The 17,129-nt window shown below is 35.5% G+C and overlaps 1 protein-coding gene across 3 annotated transcripts in view; it reads left to right on the top strand.

Annotated features, from left to right (window-relative positions):
- LRRC28 (leucine rich repeat containing 28) overlaps positions 1–17,129 on the top strand; it is a 206,388-nt gene that overhangs the window by 35,002 nt on the left and 154,257 nt on the right. For all 3 annotated transcript variants that reach the window (XM_065906676.1, XM_065906675.1, XM_065906674.1), the window contains exons 4-5: positions 11,030–11,067; positions 11,691–11,828. In XM_065906676.1, the coding sequence (XP_065762748.1) occupies positions 11,030–11,067; positions 11,691–11,828 (176 nt within the window). The remainder of the gene's footprint in view (positions 1–11,029; positions 11,068–11,690; positions 11,829–17,129) is intronic.

Below are 17,129 nucleotides of genomic sequence, written 5' to 3'. Positions count from 1 at the left end.
AAGACATTCTAATCCAGTGTCATGAAGATTTACCTCCATTTTCTTATTTAAATTGTATAATTTTAGCTTTTACATTTAAGTCTTGATACATTTTGAGTTAATTTTTGCATATGATGTGATGCAGAGATCTAAAGTTCTATTTTTGTTTGGGATATCTAGTTATCTTACCACCATTTATTGAGATGGCTGTTCTTTTCCCAGGGCACATAGGCACATAGGCATATTTCTTGATTCTCAATTCTATTCTGTTGATCTGTATGTCTTATCTTTTTGCCAGTACCACAGAGACTTGATTACTCTAGCTTTGTAATAGGTTTAGAAATTGAGAAGTATGGCTCCTCCAACACTATTCTTATTTTTCAAAATGATTTTAGCTATTCTAAATCCCTTGCATTTCCATGTGAATATTAAGATCTGCTTCTCAATTTATAAAAAAAAAAAAAAAAGCCAACTATTACTGTTGATAATGATTGTGTTGACTGTTTGTTTGTTTGTGGATTACTGCCATCCTAACAGTATTATGTCTTCTAATCCATGAATGTGGGATATCTTTCTATTTATTTAGGTCTTCAGTTTCTTTCAACAATTTTATATTTTGAACATTGAACACTTTTTAGTGTAAAAATGCTGAGTTTCAAATGACCCAATCAGAAAATGGGCCAAAGAACTAAACAGACATTTCTCCAAAGAAGACATACAGATGGCTAACAAACACATGAAAAGATGCTCAACATTACTCATTATTAGAGAAATGCAAATCAAAACCACAATGAGGTACCATTACACGCCAGTCAGGATGGCTGCTATCCAAAAGTCTACAAGCAATAAATGCTGGAGAGGGTGTGGAGAAAAGGGAACCCTCTTACACTGTTGGTGGGAATGCAAACTAGTACAACCACTATGGAAAACAGTGTGGAGATTTCTTAAAAAACTGGAAATAGAACTGCCATATGACCCAGCAATACCACTTCTGGGCATACACACTGAGGAAACCAGATCTGAAAGAGACACATGCACCCCAATGTTCATCGCAGCACTGTTTATAATAGCCAGGACATGGAAGCAACCTAGATGCCCATCAGCAGATGAATGGATAAGGAAGCTGTGGTACATATACACAATGGAATATTACTCAGCCGTTAAAAAGAATTCATTTGAATCAGTTCTAATGAGATGGATGAAACTGGAGCCCATTATACAGAGTGAAGTAAGCCAGAAAAATAAAGAACATTACAACATACTAACACATATATATGGAATTTAGAAAAATGGTAACGATAACCCTATATGCAAAACAGAAAAAGAGACACAGAAGTACAGAACAGACTTTTGAACTCTGTGGGAGAAGGTGAGGGTGGGATGTTTCGAAAGAACAGCATGTATATTATCTTTGGTGAAACAGATCACTAGCCCAGGTGAGATGCATGAGACAAGTGCTCAGACCTGGTGGGCTGGGAAAACCCAGAGGAATCGGGTGGAGAGGGAGGTGGGAGGGGGGATCGGGATGGGGAATACGTGTAACTCTATGGCTGATTCATGTCAATGTATGACAAAACCCACTGAAATGCTGTGAAGTAATTAGCCTCCAACTAATAAAATAAAATTTAAAAAAATGCTGAATTTCTCCTGTTAAATTTATTGTTTTTGATGTTTTTGTACATAGAATTATATTCTTAATTTCCCTTTAGAATTGTTTAGTGCCTAGTATATAAAAATTCTTGTCTGGGAAATCCCATGAACAGAGGAGCTTGGCAGGCTTCAGTCCATGGGGATTCAAAGGTCAGACATGACTTAGCAACTAAAACAGCAACAACAGTATAAAAGTACAGTTGATTTTTATATATTGATATTATATCCTTCAACCTTGCCAGACTCATTTATTAGCTCTTTCTTATTTTTGTTGAATTCCTTCCAATTTTCTGTAAACAAGATCAAGTCATCTACCAATAAAGAGTTGTATTTCTTCCTTTCTGATCTATGTAGCTTTTATTTCTTTTTCTTGCTTAGTTGCCCTGGCTAGAATATAGAATGTTAAGTAGAAGTGATGAGACTGGACATCTTTGTGTTGATAGCTTTAGATTTTTCATAGGTCCCCTGTATGTAATTGAGGAAATTACTTTATTTTCTGTTTTTAGTGTAAAAGGTGTTTGATTTTCTCAGATAATCTTTCCTTCTTTCATCCATTGAGATGATCATATGTTTTTATTAATGTTTGTATGTTGAACCAGCTGTGCATTACTGGTGACAATTTCCATTTGGTCACAGAGTGTAATCCTTTTTATATGTTGCTGGATTTGGGTTGCTAGTATTTTGTTGAAAAGTTTTGTGTCTGTATTCATAAGAGATAATGGTCTGTAGTCTTTTCTGGTTATGTCTTTGGATTTGGTATCACAATTGTATTGGTCTTATAGAAAGAGTTCCTCTACACTCTGTTCTTTTTTTTTTTTTCCTTTCTTTCCTTTTTATTCTTTTTTTTTTTTTTAAGTATCTGGTCAGTTACTTTAGTGGTCAGCTAATGTTTAAGCAGAAATTTCTTTAACTACCTGAATCTGCTAAGTCTCCCAGTCTTTGCTGAGGTCTCTGTGTATGTATTGTAGCATGCCTTCCCCTCTCAGTTAGGTAGACAGTTGACAGCTTTGCTTTAGACTTCACTTCTTTTGTGTGCTGTGTGTGCTAAATCACTTTAGTCGTGTCTGACTCTTTGCCACCCTATGGACTGTAGCCTGCCAGGCTCCTCTGTCCATGGGATTCTCCAGGCAAGAATATTGGAGTGGGTAGCCATTCCCTACTCCAGGGGATCTTCCCAGCCTAGGGATCAAACCCAGGTCTTCTGCATTGCAGGCAGATTCTTTACCATCTGAGCTACCAGGGAAGCCCTTCTTCATTTCTTATGAAATACTTCAGTTCCAGCAGAGTTGAGAGCTTAGGGTTTCTCAGGTCTTTTCCTGAGCATATGTAAAACTCTGGGCATGCATGTGACCTTGTAGATTTCTAGAAATATGCCAGTTTTTCAAAGTTCCTCTGTAAATCTCCTTCCCCAACTTTTGTGTTTAAGGTTTTTGGTTGTCTGTTGTTTGCTCCAGCTGTTATCTACTGTCTTAGGCAGCAGTGAAGTTAAAACAGTTGCCTGTAATTTATCTTAACTGGGGAAAGTGTTTTTGTACTGGGCAAGCTTGTAGTCAGATCAAGTTAAAAACAGACTTGCAAGTGACAGTTCTCTGGGAGTGAACTCCAGCTTGGTTCTGTCCCTTCTGGTGCTGGCCAGGCTACTGCAATTAAAGTGAAAAGCAATCAAAGTGTTTTTCCAGGCCTCTGCAGTGTTGGAGAATTGCAGGCAGGACTGGGGCAAGTGAAAATGCCCCAAAGTTCACAACTTAGTCTTCTTACTGAGATTTTTGCTGTTTTTCTTAAATAAACCTCCCTGTATTACTGCAAGTCTTTGATTTTAATTTCCAAAGTTTTGTATATGTAGCTTATGAATAATTTTTGGCAGTATTCTTGTTAATTTTATGAAAAGAGAATTTTTGGAAGTCCTTACTCTGCCACTTTTCATCTGAATTTGTAGTTTCATTAAAAACTCCCAAATAATTTTCCAGATCGACTGTACCATTTTACATTCTCCCCTAGTAGTATGTGATTGTTTCAATTTCTCCACATCTCACCAGTGTTATTTTGATGTTATTATTTAAATTTTTTTTTCGTTTTGATAGGTGTGTGGTTTTATATAATTGTGATTTTAATTTGTATTTCTCTAATGCCTAATAACAGTTGACATCTTTTAGAATACTTGTCATCTTTATCTTTTCTTCAGTGAAATGTCTGTTCTTGGCTATTGTACATTTTCTATTTGGTTACATTTTTTTAGTTGTAAGAATTTTAAAAATTCTTTATATATTCTGGAAACCCGTCCTTGGTTGTATATGTTCTTTACAGATATTTTCTCCCATTGTATACTTTCTATTTTCATGTTCTTTTGCAGAGCAAAAGTTTTACCTTTTGGTGAGGTCCACATTAACAATTTTTGCTTTAAGTGTCATGTTTTTAGTATCAAGTATGTTTTCTAATCATAGGCTGTAAAGATTTTCTTCTGCTTTTTTCCTCTAAAAGTTGTATGGTTTTTTACTTTACATTCGTCTTCATAATTCTGAAATATATATATATATTGCCTTCTGGAATTAAGAGTTCTTCAGTTCAGTTCAGTCACTCAGTCGTGTCCTGACTCTTTGCAATCTCATGGACTGTAGCATGGTAGGCTTCCTTGTCCATCACCAACTCCTGGAGCTTGCTCAAGCTCATGTCCATCAAGTTGGTGATGCCATCCAACCATCTCATCCTCTGTCATCCCCTTATTCTTCTGTCTTCAGTCTTTCCCAGCATCGGGTCTTTCCCAAGGAGTCAGTCCTTCGCATCGGGTTGCCAAAGTATTGGAGTTTCAGCTTCAGTGTCAGTCCTTCCAGTGAAGATTCAGGACTGATTTCCTTTAGGATTGACTGGTTTTATCTCCTTGCAGTCCAAGGAACTCTCAAGAGTTTTCTAACACCACAGTTCAAAAGCATCAGTTCTTTGGCACTCAGCTTTCTTTATAGTCCAACTCTTACAATAATACATGATTACTGGAAAAACCATAGCTTTGACTAGACAGACCTTTGTCAGAAAAGTAATGTCTCTGCTTTTTAAGTTGTATAGTTTTTTACTCTGCTAAAAGTTGTATAGTTTTTTACTTTACATTCTGCTTCATAATTCTGAAATATATATACATATAAATGTGTATATATATGTGTGTGTATATATATGTGTGTGTATATATATATATAGTCTTTTGGAATTAGGGTTCTTGGTTGCCAGTTACTTCTTTCCTTTCAACATTTTCTTGGTGTTCTTTGTCTTCTGACTTGCATACTTTCTGAAGAGGCATTCCTATATTTCTTCCACAGTGTGTAAAGTGTCTTTTCTCCTTGGGCTATTTTGAAGAATTTCTATTTCCTATATTGGTTTTCAGGAATTTGTTATGATTCTCTTGACATATGATTATCCTTGACATTCATTGAGCATCTTGGATTTTGTCTTTGTTGTTATCATTGTTCAGTCGCTAAGCTGTGTCCGATGCTTTGTGACCCCATGGATTCTAGCACACCAGGCTTCTCTGTCTTCCATTATCTCCCGGAGTTTGCTCAGATTCCTGTCCATTGAGTCGATGATGCCATCTAACTATCTTATCCTCTGCTGCTCCTGTTTCGTTTTGCCTTCAATCTTTCCCAGAATCAGGGTCTTTTCCAATGAGTCAGCTCTTCACATAAGGTGATGAAAATATTGGAGTTTAAGCTTCAGCATCAGTCCTTCCAGTGAATACCCAGGGTTGATTTCCATTAAGATTGACTGGCTCTCAAGGGACTCTCAAGGGTCTTCTCCAGCACCACAATTCAAAAGCATCAGTTCTTTGGCACTCAGCCTTCTTTATTGTCCAACTCTCAACCATACATGACTACTGGGAAAACCATAGATTTGACTATATGAACCTTTGTCAGCAAACTGATGTCTCTGCTTTTTAATACACTGTTTAAGTTTGTCAGAGGTTTCCTTCTAAGGAGCAAGCATCTTTTAATTTCCTGGCTGCAGTTACCGTCCGCAGTAATTTGGAGCCCAAGAAAAGAAAATCTGTCACTTTTTCCCCTTCTGTTTGCCATGAAATGATAGGACTGCATGCCCATCTTAGTTTTCTTAATATTGAGTTTCAAGCCAGCTTTTTCACTCTCCCTTTGTATACCTATCAAGAGGGTCTTTAGTTCCTCTTCACTTTCTGCCACTAGAATGGTACCATCTGCATATCTGAGGTTGTTGCTACTTCTCCTGGCAGTCGTGATTCCAACTTGTGATTCATACAGCCTGGCATTTTGCATGATGCACTCTGTGTGTCTGTGCGTGCTCAGTCACTCAGGCATGTCCGATTCTTTGTGACCCCCTGGACTATAGCCCACTAGGCTCCTCTGTCCATGGAATATTTCAGGCAAGAAAACTGGAGCAGATTGCCATTTCCTTCTCCAGGAGATCTTCCCAGTCTAGGAATCAAACCTACGTCTCTCGCTGTTCCTGCATTACCTGCATTAAGCAGGAGGAGTCTTTACCACTGTGCCACTTGGGAAGCCCCAGGATAAACTCTGCATATAAGTTAAATATTCAGGGTGACAGTATACAGCTTGTCTTACTCTTTTCCCAAATTTGAACCAGTCAGTTGTTCCATTGAGAACATGACCCATCTGTTTTGCGTGGCCCTGCGTGGCATGGCTTATAGCTTCATTGAATTACGCAAGCCCCTTCAACATGACAAGGTTGTGATCCCTGAAAGGTTGTGTCTTTATAGCTTGTGTCAAATTTGGAATATTTATAAACATTATTTCTTTTGGGACTCTTAGCTGCTGTTAGTTTGATATTGTCCCATAATTACTGACACACTGTTAACAGTTCTTTTCAGTCTTTTTATTTTTATTTTTTTTAATGTGCTTCAGTTAGGACAAATTATGTTTCTCTGTCTTCAGAGTTAGTAATATTTTCTGCTTCAATATCTAATCTGCTGTTAATCCCACCTAGTGAGATTTTTATTTTTTATATTTGACCTCTAGAAGTGCTATTTGGTTCTTCTTTATATGTTAACATTTGTCTTACAATGTTAATGCTTTTCTTTGAATATCTGAATATAATTATTATTTTTGTTTTAAAGTTTTTATTTGCTAATTGCTCTATCTATGTCACATCAGGTATATTTGTGTTAACTATTTTTTATCCTGGTTTTGGTCACATTTTCCTGATTCTCAGCACTTTGTCACTAGATGCTGGCCTTCTAAATGTCAGTTATTGAGTGTTACACTTTGTTGTCTTCCTCTTTGTGGTGCTTTGTTCTGGCTTGAAAATTATTTGTGATTTAGTTTGATCCTTTCATGGCCTGTCTTTATGCTTTGTTAGGACAGGTCTAGAGTAACCTCTACTGTAGGGATAGTTTAGCCCTATTACCCGCAGAAGGCCTTTCGAGGATCTCATTTAAATGCACAACGTGATCAACAAGGATTTGGTACCCTCGCTGCTCAGAACTTGAGTGCTTTCTAGCCCTTTATGAATTCTGTGGACTGTCCAGCTGTTAGGTTTTCAGTTACTTTTTGCCTGGAATGCAGTTTAGAATTAAAGTAGGAGTCAAAGTTTGCCTTGAAGTTTTGTTTTTTTGTTTTCTTTTTTCATAGTGCCTTCTCCTCCAGAACTGTACTGAACAACTTTCTAGCTGCCTCGAGTTCCCTGAACTCTGCTATGTATCTTCATAACTCAGTGAGACTTACATTCTTTGTTTGGGATCCACGGTCCACAATTTGCCTCTAGGCAAATTTGCCATAGTTTGTTGTGAGCAACAAGTGAGTTGCTCACCTCACTTGTTTTTTCTCTTTCTAGCTGCCTCTTGTCAGTATCCGAAAATAATTGTTTCATATAATCCATTCAGTTTTCTTATTCTTTATAGCAACTGGGTAAATCTGGTCCCTGTTTAATTATGACTGGAAATAAATGACGGTTCCTTTAATGAAAAAAAATTTACTTTGGAACAGTTTTGTATTTACAGAAAAGTTGTAAAGATACTAAGTAGAGTTCTGGTATCCAGTTTCTCCTGTTGTCAGCATCTTAATACAATTTTGTGGAACTTTTGTCAAAACTAAGAAACTGACATTGGCATAATACTGTTAAGTAAATATCTATAATTTTATTAAAAAAAAAACAACACAGCCAACCATTTTCCAAAGTCATGCATTCTCACAAGCGATGAATGTATCATTTAAAGTAGAAGAAACAGCTTGATGAAAATCACTTAGGTTGGGGCACCACCATTTTAGCTTATTTGAAATTACAAAAATTAAGAAAAGGGACTTAAAATTGCCAAGCCTTTGATTACAGATGACTCATGATAACAATAATAACTATAACAGTGGTGATCACTGAATTCTTTTCTAAGGGCTTTACATTTATTGATTCATTTAATCCTTACAATATCCTTATGTTCTTGATACGATTTTTCTCCAGTTCCGTAGGTAAAGAAAGTGAAAAGGTCACTGATTTTCCCCTGCTCACATGGCTAATAAGGTACACACTGTCTGACTCCAGGACACCTACTCTCTGATCAACTCTGCCAGTGATGATTGTTTATCAGTTGCACATCAGAAAAACTTGAGATGGCCTTGGGCATCTATATTTTGAAGACCACTGGTGATTCTTATGTGTAGTCAGATTGAAAACATTCTAAACTACTGCTTTTCATTATAATGTAGATAAATTTAGTGTGTTAAAATATACTTTTTTATTTTAATGATAATAGTGAATAACTTAGTTCTTGTTTTGACTCAGACATTTTAAAGTCCTTTTATATAGGTAGAATGTTCAAACTACTGCACAATTGCATTCATCTCATGCGCTAGCAAAGTAATGCTCAAAATTCTCCAAGCCAGGCTTCAACAGTATGTAAACCATGAACTTCCAGATGTTCAAGCTGGATTAAAAAAGGCAGAGGAACCAGAGATCAAATTGCCAACATCCACTGGATCATCAAAAAAGCAAGAGAGTTCCAGAAAAACATCTACTTCTGCTTTATTGACTATGCCAAAGTCTTTGAGTGGTGAATCACAACAAACTGTGGAAAATTCTTAGAGATGGGAATACCAGACCACCTGACCTGCCTCCTGAAATCTGTATGCACGTCAAGAAGCAACAGTTAAAACTGGACATGGAATAACAGACTGGTTCCAAATTGGGAAAGGAGTACATCAAGGCTGTATATTGTCACCCTGCTTATTTAACTTATATGCAGAGTACATCATGTGAAACGCTGGGCTGGATGAAGCACAAGCTGGAATCAAGATTGCCTGAAGAAATATCAATAACCTCAGATATGCAGATGACACCACCCTTACGGCAGAAAGTGAAGAAGAACTAAAGAGCCTCTTGATGAAGGTGAAAGAGAAGAGTGAAAAAGCTGGCTTAAAACTCAACATTCAGAAAACTAAGATCACGGCATTCAGTCCCATTACTTCATGGCAAATAGATGGGGAAACAGTGGAAACAGTGAGAGACTTTATTTTTGGGGGCTCCAAAATCATTGCAGATGATGACTGCAGCCATGAAATTAAAGGACGCTTATTCCTTGGAAGAAAAGTTATGACCAACCTATACAGCATATTAAAAAGCAGAGACATTACTTTACCAACAAATGTCCATATAGTCAAAGCTATGGTTTTTCCAGTAGTCATGTATGGATGTGAGAGTTGGACTATAAAGAAAGCTGAGCGTGGAAGAATTGATGCTTTTTAACTGTGGGGTTGGAGGAGGCTCTTGAGAGTCCCTTGAACTGCAAAGAGGTTCAACCAGTCCTTCCTAAAGGAAATCAGTCCTGAATATTCATTGGAAGGACTGATGCTGAAGCTGAAATTCCAATAGTTTGGCCGCCTGGTGCAAAGAACTGACTCATTGGAAAAGACCTTGATGCTGGGAAAGATTGAGGGCAGGAGGAGAAGGGGACGGACAGAGGATGGGATGGTTGGATGGCATCACTGACTCAATGGACGTGAGTTTCCGGGAGTTGGTGATGGACAAGGAAACTTGGCATGCTGCAGTCCATGGGGTCACAAAGAGTCAGACACGACTGAGCGACTGAACTGAACTGAACAGATACAGGTAGAACTAGAACTGAAGCAAATACTTTGCGGATTACTGAAGAATCAGTTATCTCTTTGTTTTGGTGTCTAGGGACTCTGCGTTTTGTTTAACACATGCAGGTGTGTGTTTATGTGTGTGTGTGTGTGTGTGTGTGTGTGTGTGTATACTTACTTATGTATTGTTTTCTGGCATAAAGAATTTTTAGAGTAATCTGATTAAGTAGTTAGATATTGCTTCCTGAGAGTAATGTTTAAAGACTACTTACCTTAAAATATGGACTCATTTTAAAAAATAAAATAGGGAATCATTTTGTGTGCACAAAGCAAGGAATAAAATGAATCATAGAATGGTTTAATTGGTTAAATTGTGTTAGGCCCAGAAGGTTAATACCCACACAGAATTGATTTAATCTAGCATATAGAAATCTTCTTAAATTTATTAATTTTGTATCTTTCTTATTTTGTATAATAGACTTTTTAACATTTGATATTAGGCTATAAACTATAGAAGACTAAATCTGTTTCAAATATGTGAAGGTTGATTATGAGGTATAATAAGATAGTAGTTTTGAAAATCTAGTTCTCTGGTCTCAAAATCAGTGCTACAGATTTATTTTTAAAATTATTACTGTGTGATTTTCATCAGTCACTATTGTTTTGCTCTGAATAGTTGGCTGCTGACAATTGCATGAAGTCTCCACCAGAGAGTGCTAGAGATACTTCAGTGGGGAATGTTATTTACTTAGGCTTGCCTGGACTTGTCAGCGGGTTAGACCTTTTTTATTTTTAGGAAAGAGTTTGATTTCTTGTTTACAAAATTCCACTTACTGTGAAATAAATTCTATATTTTGGCAATTGAGTATTTCTACAGATATTGTAAATGATGAGTATTTAATCACTTCATTCTTGGTTCTCCTAGCTGTCTTGAAGTATCTTTGGTTTGATTATTTTGTGGCGTTATCCTTTAAAAACTAAAAGTTGTGTTTTCCTATACATAGTAGTTGTTGATTTTTCTTAACATTATTAGATGTTTTGTTGAAAACCTGCATAACTTAAAATGAACTAGAGAAACTAGTAATGTGTTTTATGAGGTTAAGAAATAATTATTTATTGTGTATCTTTTTAAAATAGAAACTGAATTAGCAAATAGTTTTAATATTTGCATTTCTAGCATACAGTATTATTCTCAAAGTATTATTAATTAATTTGTGCTATGCATTTAGAATACGGTATGAAAGAAAGTCTGGCCCTTTTATTATATTCAATAAATTTCTAAGTGAGCATTTTACAGGGTGATTAATTCTAGCAGAAGTACTAAGTGATAATAACTTTTTTTCCCTTCTTTTTTCTAGGTATCTTCACTCAAATAACATAGTTGTGGTTCCGGAAGGTAAATACACTTTCAGTTTTTACTAGTAGTTAGGAGGTGCTAGAGTTAAAGCTGTGCTTTATCATAGTAGAACAGATTGTCTCTTTAAACCTATTTTGGTTGGAGTGTTAGAGAATTTTAATTATAAAGCATCATTATTAAGTTTCAAAGCTTTTTTCCCTCTAATTAGTAAGTCTAGTTAACAGTTAAAATTAAATTTAATAAGTCTAAAATATTTATAATGGTTAGGTAAATTATTATCAGATAAATTGACATTGGGTAAATAATAAAATAACTTCTAAATTTAATAAATTGAATTAAGCATTTTAGTTAGATAAAAAAGACTTTATATATCATTTCATGAATTGTTTATTCAAGTAGTTTTTACATTGTTTTAACATTTTTATTTATCTTTTTAAAGTTTATAGTATATTGAGATAGAAGTGTTACTTCATAGAATGTTTGATACTATACTGCAATAAAAATGTTTTAAAAAATTAATTTGATATATGCTTTTACTATTATGTCAGCACTGTAATATTATTAAATATTAAAATATTTAAGCTTGGAGTAATTGCATTAAAAATTGGTCTTAACACTTGTGTCAAATTAATTTTGCTTTTACCCTTCTTTTCTCTTCAAAGCCATTGGGTCCCTTGTAAAACTACAGTGTTTGGATCTTAGTGACAATGCCTTAGAAATCGTTTGCCCAGAAATTGGTCGTCTGAGAGCTTTACGTCATCTTCGATTAGCTAATAACCAACTGCAATTCCTACCTCCAGGTAATCACCGTCTGTAGCACAGAAGCTTCTTGTCTGTTGCAAGGCTATTTTTATTAATATTTCTCACTTTGTGTCTAGGCAGTGGGCTTTGGGTATATCTGTAAGTTTCTGATTGTCCGCTTGTTTGAGGAGGATGGTAAGGAATGTGGATGGGCTATGACTGAAAGCCTTTTCCCTGATGCAAATGCAGGAAGATGGCGTTTATGTTTTTGAGCTGCAATTACTACAGTTGTGCATTGCAGTCAGTGCCCCTTCAAAATCACTGCCCTGGTGAATTATTTGTACCAAAAGCTACTTTAGTTTTGAATTTCACATTAGGGAATTTATATGAACTTTGCATTTTAGTGTCTGAAAGCAGATACATGCAGTGTTTTCTCTCATTCTCTAGTGAGGTAAATGATGTGCATTAGCTTTGATTTAATGTGAATCATACTAGAATTTAGTAGCAGAATTTAAGTTTGAGTTCTCAAACTAATTGTCACTTCTGCCTACTGATCATCCTATTAGATTATGATGTACATATAGACAGTACCAAAATCCTGCCTTCTCCTGAACTACCATTAAATCCTTTGACTTTCTTACAAGGGATATTCAGAGACCTTTCTTTGTGAACCCGCACAGTTGGAGATTCCTCTGTCTTATGTCATTTCCCATATTTTTAAAGCAGTGAAGTATGATTTAAAAAAATAGCTTGTGCTTCAGGTATTACATGAAAGTACTCTGCATTCAAAAATAAGCAGAAAAAAGAATTCAGATACCACTCACATTGACTGGGAGTATTTGTACCTACTAACTCTTGGTATTCCTGAGTCTTTTAGTGTATCCAAGTGAAATATATGACAACGAAAATTACAAATTACTGCCTGCCTTAGAACTTCAGGGATATATGAAGCTGTTAAAAACTACTCATGTTAAATCCATGAATGAATTTATAATTTAAAAAATACTTTCTCCAAAGTTTTTCAAGCACAGAAATTTCTAATTGAAACAGTAATTTTTAGATTTTACGTGCTGATTTTAATATATACATTCAATATTGTATACAAAAATGGTATTAGTATAGCAGTTAACTCTGCTTAAAAAATATTTTTTAACCTCATTTAAAGTGTCTTACTTTTTACAACTCTGCTTAGTACAAAAATTTTTAATATGGTGTAGGAGTATGATCTTTGCTTTAAATTTTGTTGTATGTTATCAAACTCTATGGTGCTTCATCATGAAGCTTGATTTCATCAAGTTTATATATTTACATACTCAGGAAATTAGATTCTCTTTCAGAGATTGTATAGAAAATGTATCAGCAAAGATTTACTTTAGATTTTCAGAGTATTTTTATATATTAGCTTATATAAGATATAGAGTCAAAATGCGTGGATATAATGCTGAATATTTTAGATTTGATAGTATTTTCAAATATGAAATTCATAAAAGATATGTTATAGAATCAAAATGCATGGATATAATACTGAATATTTTAGATTTAATAGTATTTTCAAATATGAAATTCATAAAATATATGTTATAGAATCAAAATGCATGGGTATAATACTGTGTTCATAAGCTCCTTTTCCTATACATTTAAAGAACTTACAAGTAACACAACTCTCTATTAAAACATTGTTCTTTGTGTTCTATTCTTCTGTTTTTTCCTGTATTGTAAGAACATTTTGTGGCAAAATGTAGCCATTTCCTTTCATTATATACTCTCAGAGGTTAAGGGTATACTAATAATGTCATTGACTGCTTCCTAATAACCAGTGGAGGGTATAGATTTCCTGGCTACCTTCATGTAATTTTAAATTTGTATCTCACCTGTTTCATAATAGATTTGAAGCATTTACTTCTGATTTTATCTCCCTAGCTTATTTCTGTTGCTTGTGTTTGTTTTTGCTTGTTTTGAGTACAGTGACATAAATAGTATCTATGTATTTTGAGTAGAAACTTTTGATTAAGCTATGTATATAGTTTTTTTTTTTTTTTTTTTTTTTCTGGGCCATCACAAGTACAATGCTCTAGATCTTACTAATTTTTTAGTTCACTTTATGTATGTGTTTATGACGTAATTTCAGTGTTATGATTTGAATGGGAGAGGGGCTTGGTAAACATCTACCAAGTGTACCCAATCATTAGGGACATACTATGGAAAAATATTTTAACTGTAGTAAAAAATGTGAGGAATTGCCAATTGGTGTCCATTTGATGACGGTAGACTCCAGTTGATATATTAGCCTCTTCTATTAATACATATTCCATGCTATTGGTATAGTCTTATATGTTATATATCTGTGAAAGACTTAATATTTTATTATGTGTATTTTTTGTAGTTAAAAAAACCTTGGATATGGTTTCACATTCAGTATTTAAAATTTGAAAAATTGAGAGCAGTATTTGAAACATTTAAAATATCTAAATGGCTGATAGTTTTAAAATTAGGATCTAAGAATGGATTACAAGGGCTTTGTGAATGCCCTCAAATTGTATGGACAGATTGGTGTTTGTGAGTATGTACATATTGCTATAAAGACGGTCCCATGTGTTTATGAATTTCTCAGAGAGGTCCATGGCTCATACAGTTGATTCTCTTGGGTTGTTTGTCAGTACCCATTCTTTGGGATTGTCCCTTTCCCTCCTTTTGTTGGATTGCAGAGCACTGCCATTTTTCTACCTTGTATGTTGCTTTCTCTCCACAGTTCATTGATCCTGGTGTAGGTAACTCAAGACCAGTTCTCTTCCTGGGCGTTTTGAAAGAGACTGTAGGGGAGAAGCAAAGAGAACAAGAGAGAATGGGAGGGTGAAAAAGGAAATCAGGCACTTTTCTCTCTGGGCTTCTACACAATGCTATGTAATCTTGTGAAATCTGGTAGTAGTCATGTGGGCAGGAAAACAAAGAGAAAAAGATGAAGTAAATATCTCGAATAAGATGGAGTCAGAGGCTTTCTAAGTTTTCTGTAATTTCCTAATCACTGATTCTGTTTTTAAGGCCCATGAAGTGAAGTGTTAGTTGCTCAGTTGAGTCTGACTCTTTGTGACCCCTTGGCCTGTTCATGGAGTTCTCTAGGCAAGAATACTGAAGTGGGTTGCTGTTCCCTTCTCCAGGAGATCTTCTGGACCCAGGGATCAAAGCCGGGTCTCCTGCATTGCAGGCAGATTCTTTACCGTCTGAACTACCAGGGAAGCCACATTTAGGCCCATAGACTATGCTTAAGCTAGCTCTAATTGGCTTCTGTGAATTGCCACTCAAAGAGCTCCATGTAAAATAGCAACCTAAAAGGCTTGATTTTTGTTTATTTTGCATAAGTAACAATTGTGTATATTTAAAATAGACAATGTTATATTTTGACATATGTATATATTGTGAAATGATTACTACAGTCAAATTAATTAACGTATTTGTCACCTCTCAGTTACCATTTGTGTGTGTGTGTGTGTGGTTCGAACACTTGAGATCTACTCTCTTAACAAACTCAAATACATAATACATTATTCAGTTATCTTTTAAAAAATCTTTGTTATGGTAAATTTTAAGCAGAATAGAATAATAAGCCCTATATACCCAGTACCTAACTTTAACAATTTATCATGGATTTATCCTCTCTTATATTTTTCTTTTGTTCTTCATATTTTTATCCTCTCTTTTTTAAAGTTTTTTTTTTTAAATTAGGGTAAAATTGACATACAGTGAAATGCTCAAGTGTATAGTCCTGAGTTTTGACAATGTATGTACTCATGTAACCAGCATCTTATTTGAGATACAGAACATTTCCATTACTCCAGAAGGTTCTCTTACACCATTTCCAGCCGATCTGTTTGCTATGGTAAAACTCTATTCTAATTTCTCTTGCTATAGATTAATTTCATCTGTTGTTGAAAATGAAATAAATGGGAACGTGCAGTTCTCTGTTGACTTTCACTCAAAATAAAGGTTTCAGGATGCATCCATGCTGTTATATGTGTCAGTAGTTCGTTATCTCTTTTTTTTGCAGAGTAGAATTCCATTGTATAAACTGCACTTTATAACTTATTTTCCTCTTAATGGACATGTCGGTTTTTTTCTCACTTTGGGCTGTTATCAATAAAACTAATATGCATGCATGCATGTTAAGTTGCTTCAATTGTGTCCAAGTCTGACTCTTTGCAACCGTGTGGACCATAACTGGCCAGGCTCCTCTGTCCATGGGGTGCTTCAGGCAAGAAGACTGGAGTGGGTTGCCATGCCCTTCTCCAGGGCATCTTCCTGACCCAGGGATCAAACCCACGTCTCTTACATCTCCTACATTGGCAGGCGGCTTCTTTACCACTAACACCACCTGAATCCCTATAGACATTCTTGTATAAGACTTTTTATGGATTTACATTTTCATTTCTCTTGGGTAAATATCTTTTAGGGGAAATGTGATACATAATGTAGATATATGTTTAACTTTGTAAGAAATTGCCCAACAGTTTTTTTTTTATTTTTTAAAAAAATTATTTATTTTATTTATTGTAATTACTTTACAGTATTTTGGTGGTTTTTGCCATACATGGACATGAATCAGCCATGGGTGTCCATGTGTCCCTACATCCTGACCCTCCCTCCCCATCCCATCCCTCAGGGTTGTCCCAGTGTACCAGCTTTGAGTGCCCTGCCTCATGTGTTGAACTTGAACTGATCGTCTATTTCACATATGGTAACATACATGGTTTAGTGCTTTTTTCTCATATCATCCCACCCTCGCCGCTTTCTTCCACATCATCTCACCTCCGCCTTCTCCCACAGAGTCCAAAAGTTTGTTCTACAAATTTGTGTCTCTCTTGCTGTCTCGCATATAGGGTTGTCGTTACCATCTTCCTAAATTCCATATATATGCGTTAATATACTGTATTGGTGTTTTTCTTTCTGACTTACTTCACTCTGTATAATAGGCTCCAGTTTCATCCACCTCATTAGAACTGATTCAAATGCATTCTTTTTAATAGCTGAGTGGTATTCCATTGTGTATATGCACCACAACTTTCTTATCCATTCATCTGCCGATGGACATCTAGGTTGCTTCCATGTCCTAGCTATTGTAAACAGTGCTGTAATGAACATTGGGTTACATGTGTCTCTTTCAATTCTGGTTTCCTCAGTGTGTATGCCCAGCAATGGGATTGCTGGGTCATATGGCAGTTCTATTTCCAGTTTTTTAAGGAATCTCGACTGTTCTCCATAGTGGCTGTACTAGTTTGCATTCTCACCAACAGTGTAAAAAGGTTCCCTTTTCTCCACACTGTCTCCAGCATTTATTGCTTGTAGACTTTTTGATGGCAGCTGTTCTG

This window comes from Muntiacus reevesi, chromosome 15 (assembly GCF_963930625.1).
Source record: "Muntiacus reevesi chromosome 15, mMunRee1.1, whole genome shotgun sequence".
Taxonomy (NCBI): Eukaryota; Metazoa; Chordata; class Mammalia; order Artiodactyla; family Cervidae; genus Muntiacus; species Muntiacus reevesi.
This window is presented reverse-complemented; position numbering and strand designations above follow the sequence as displayed.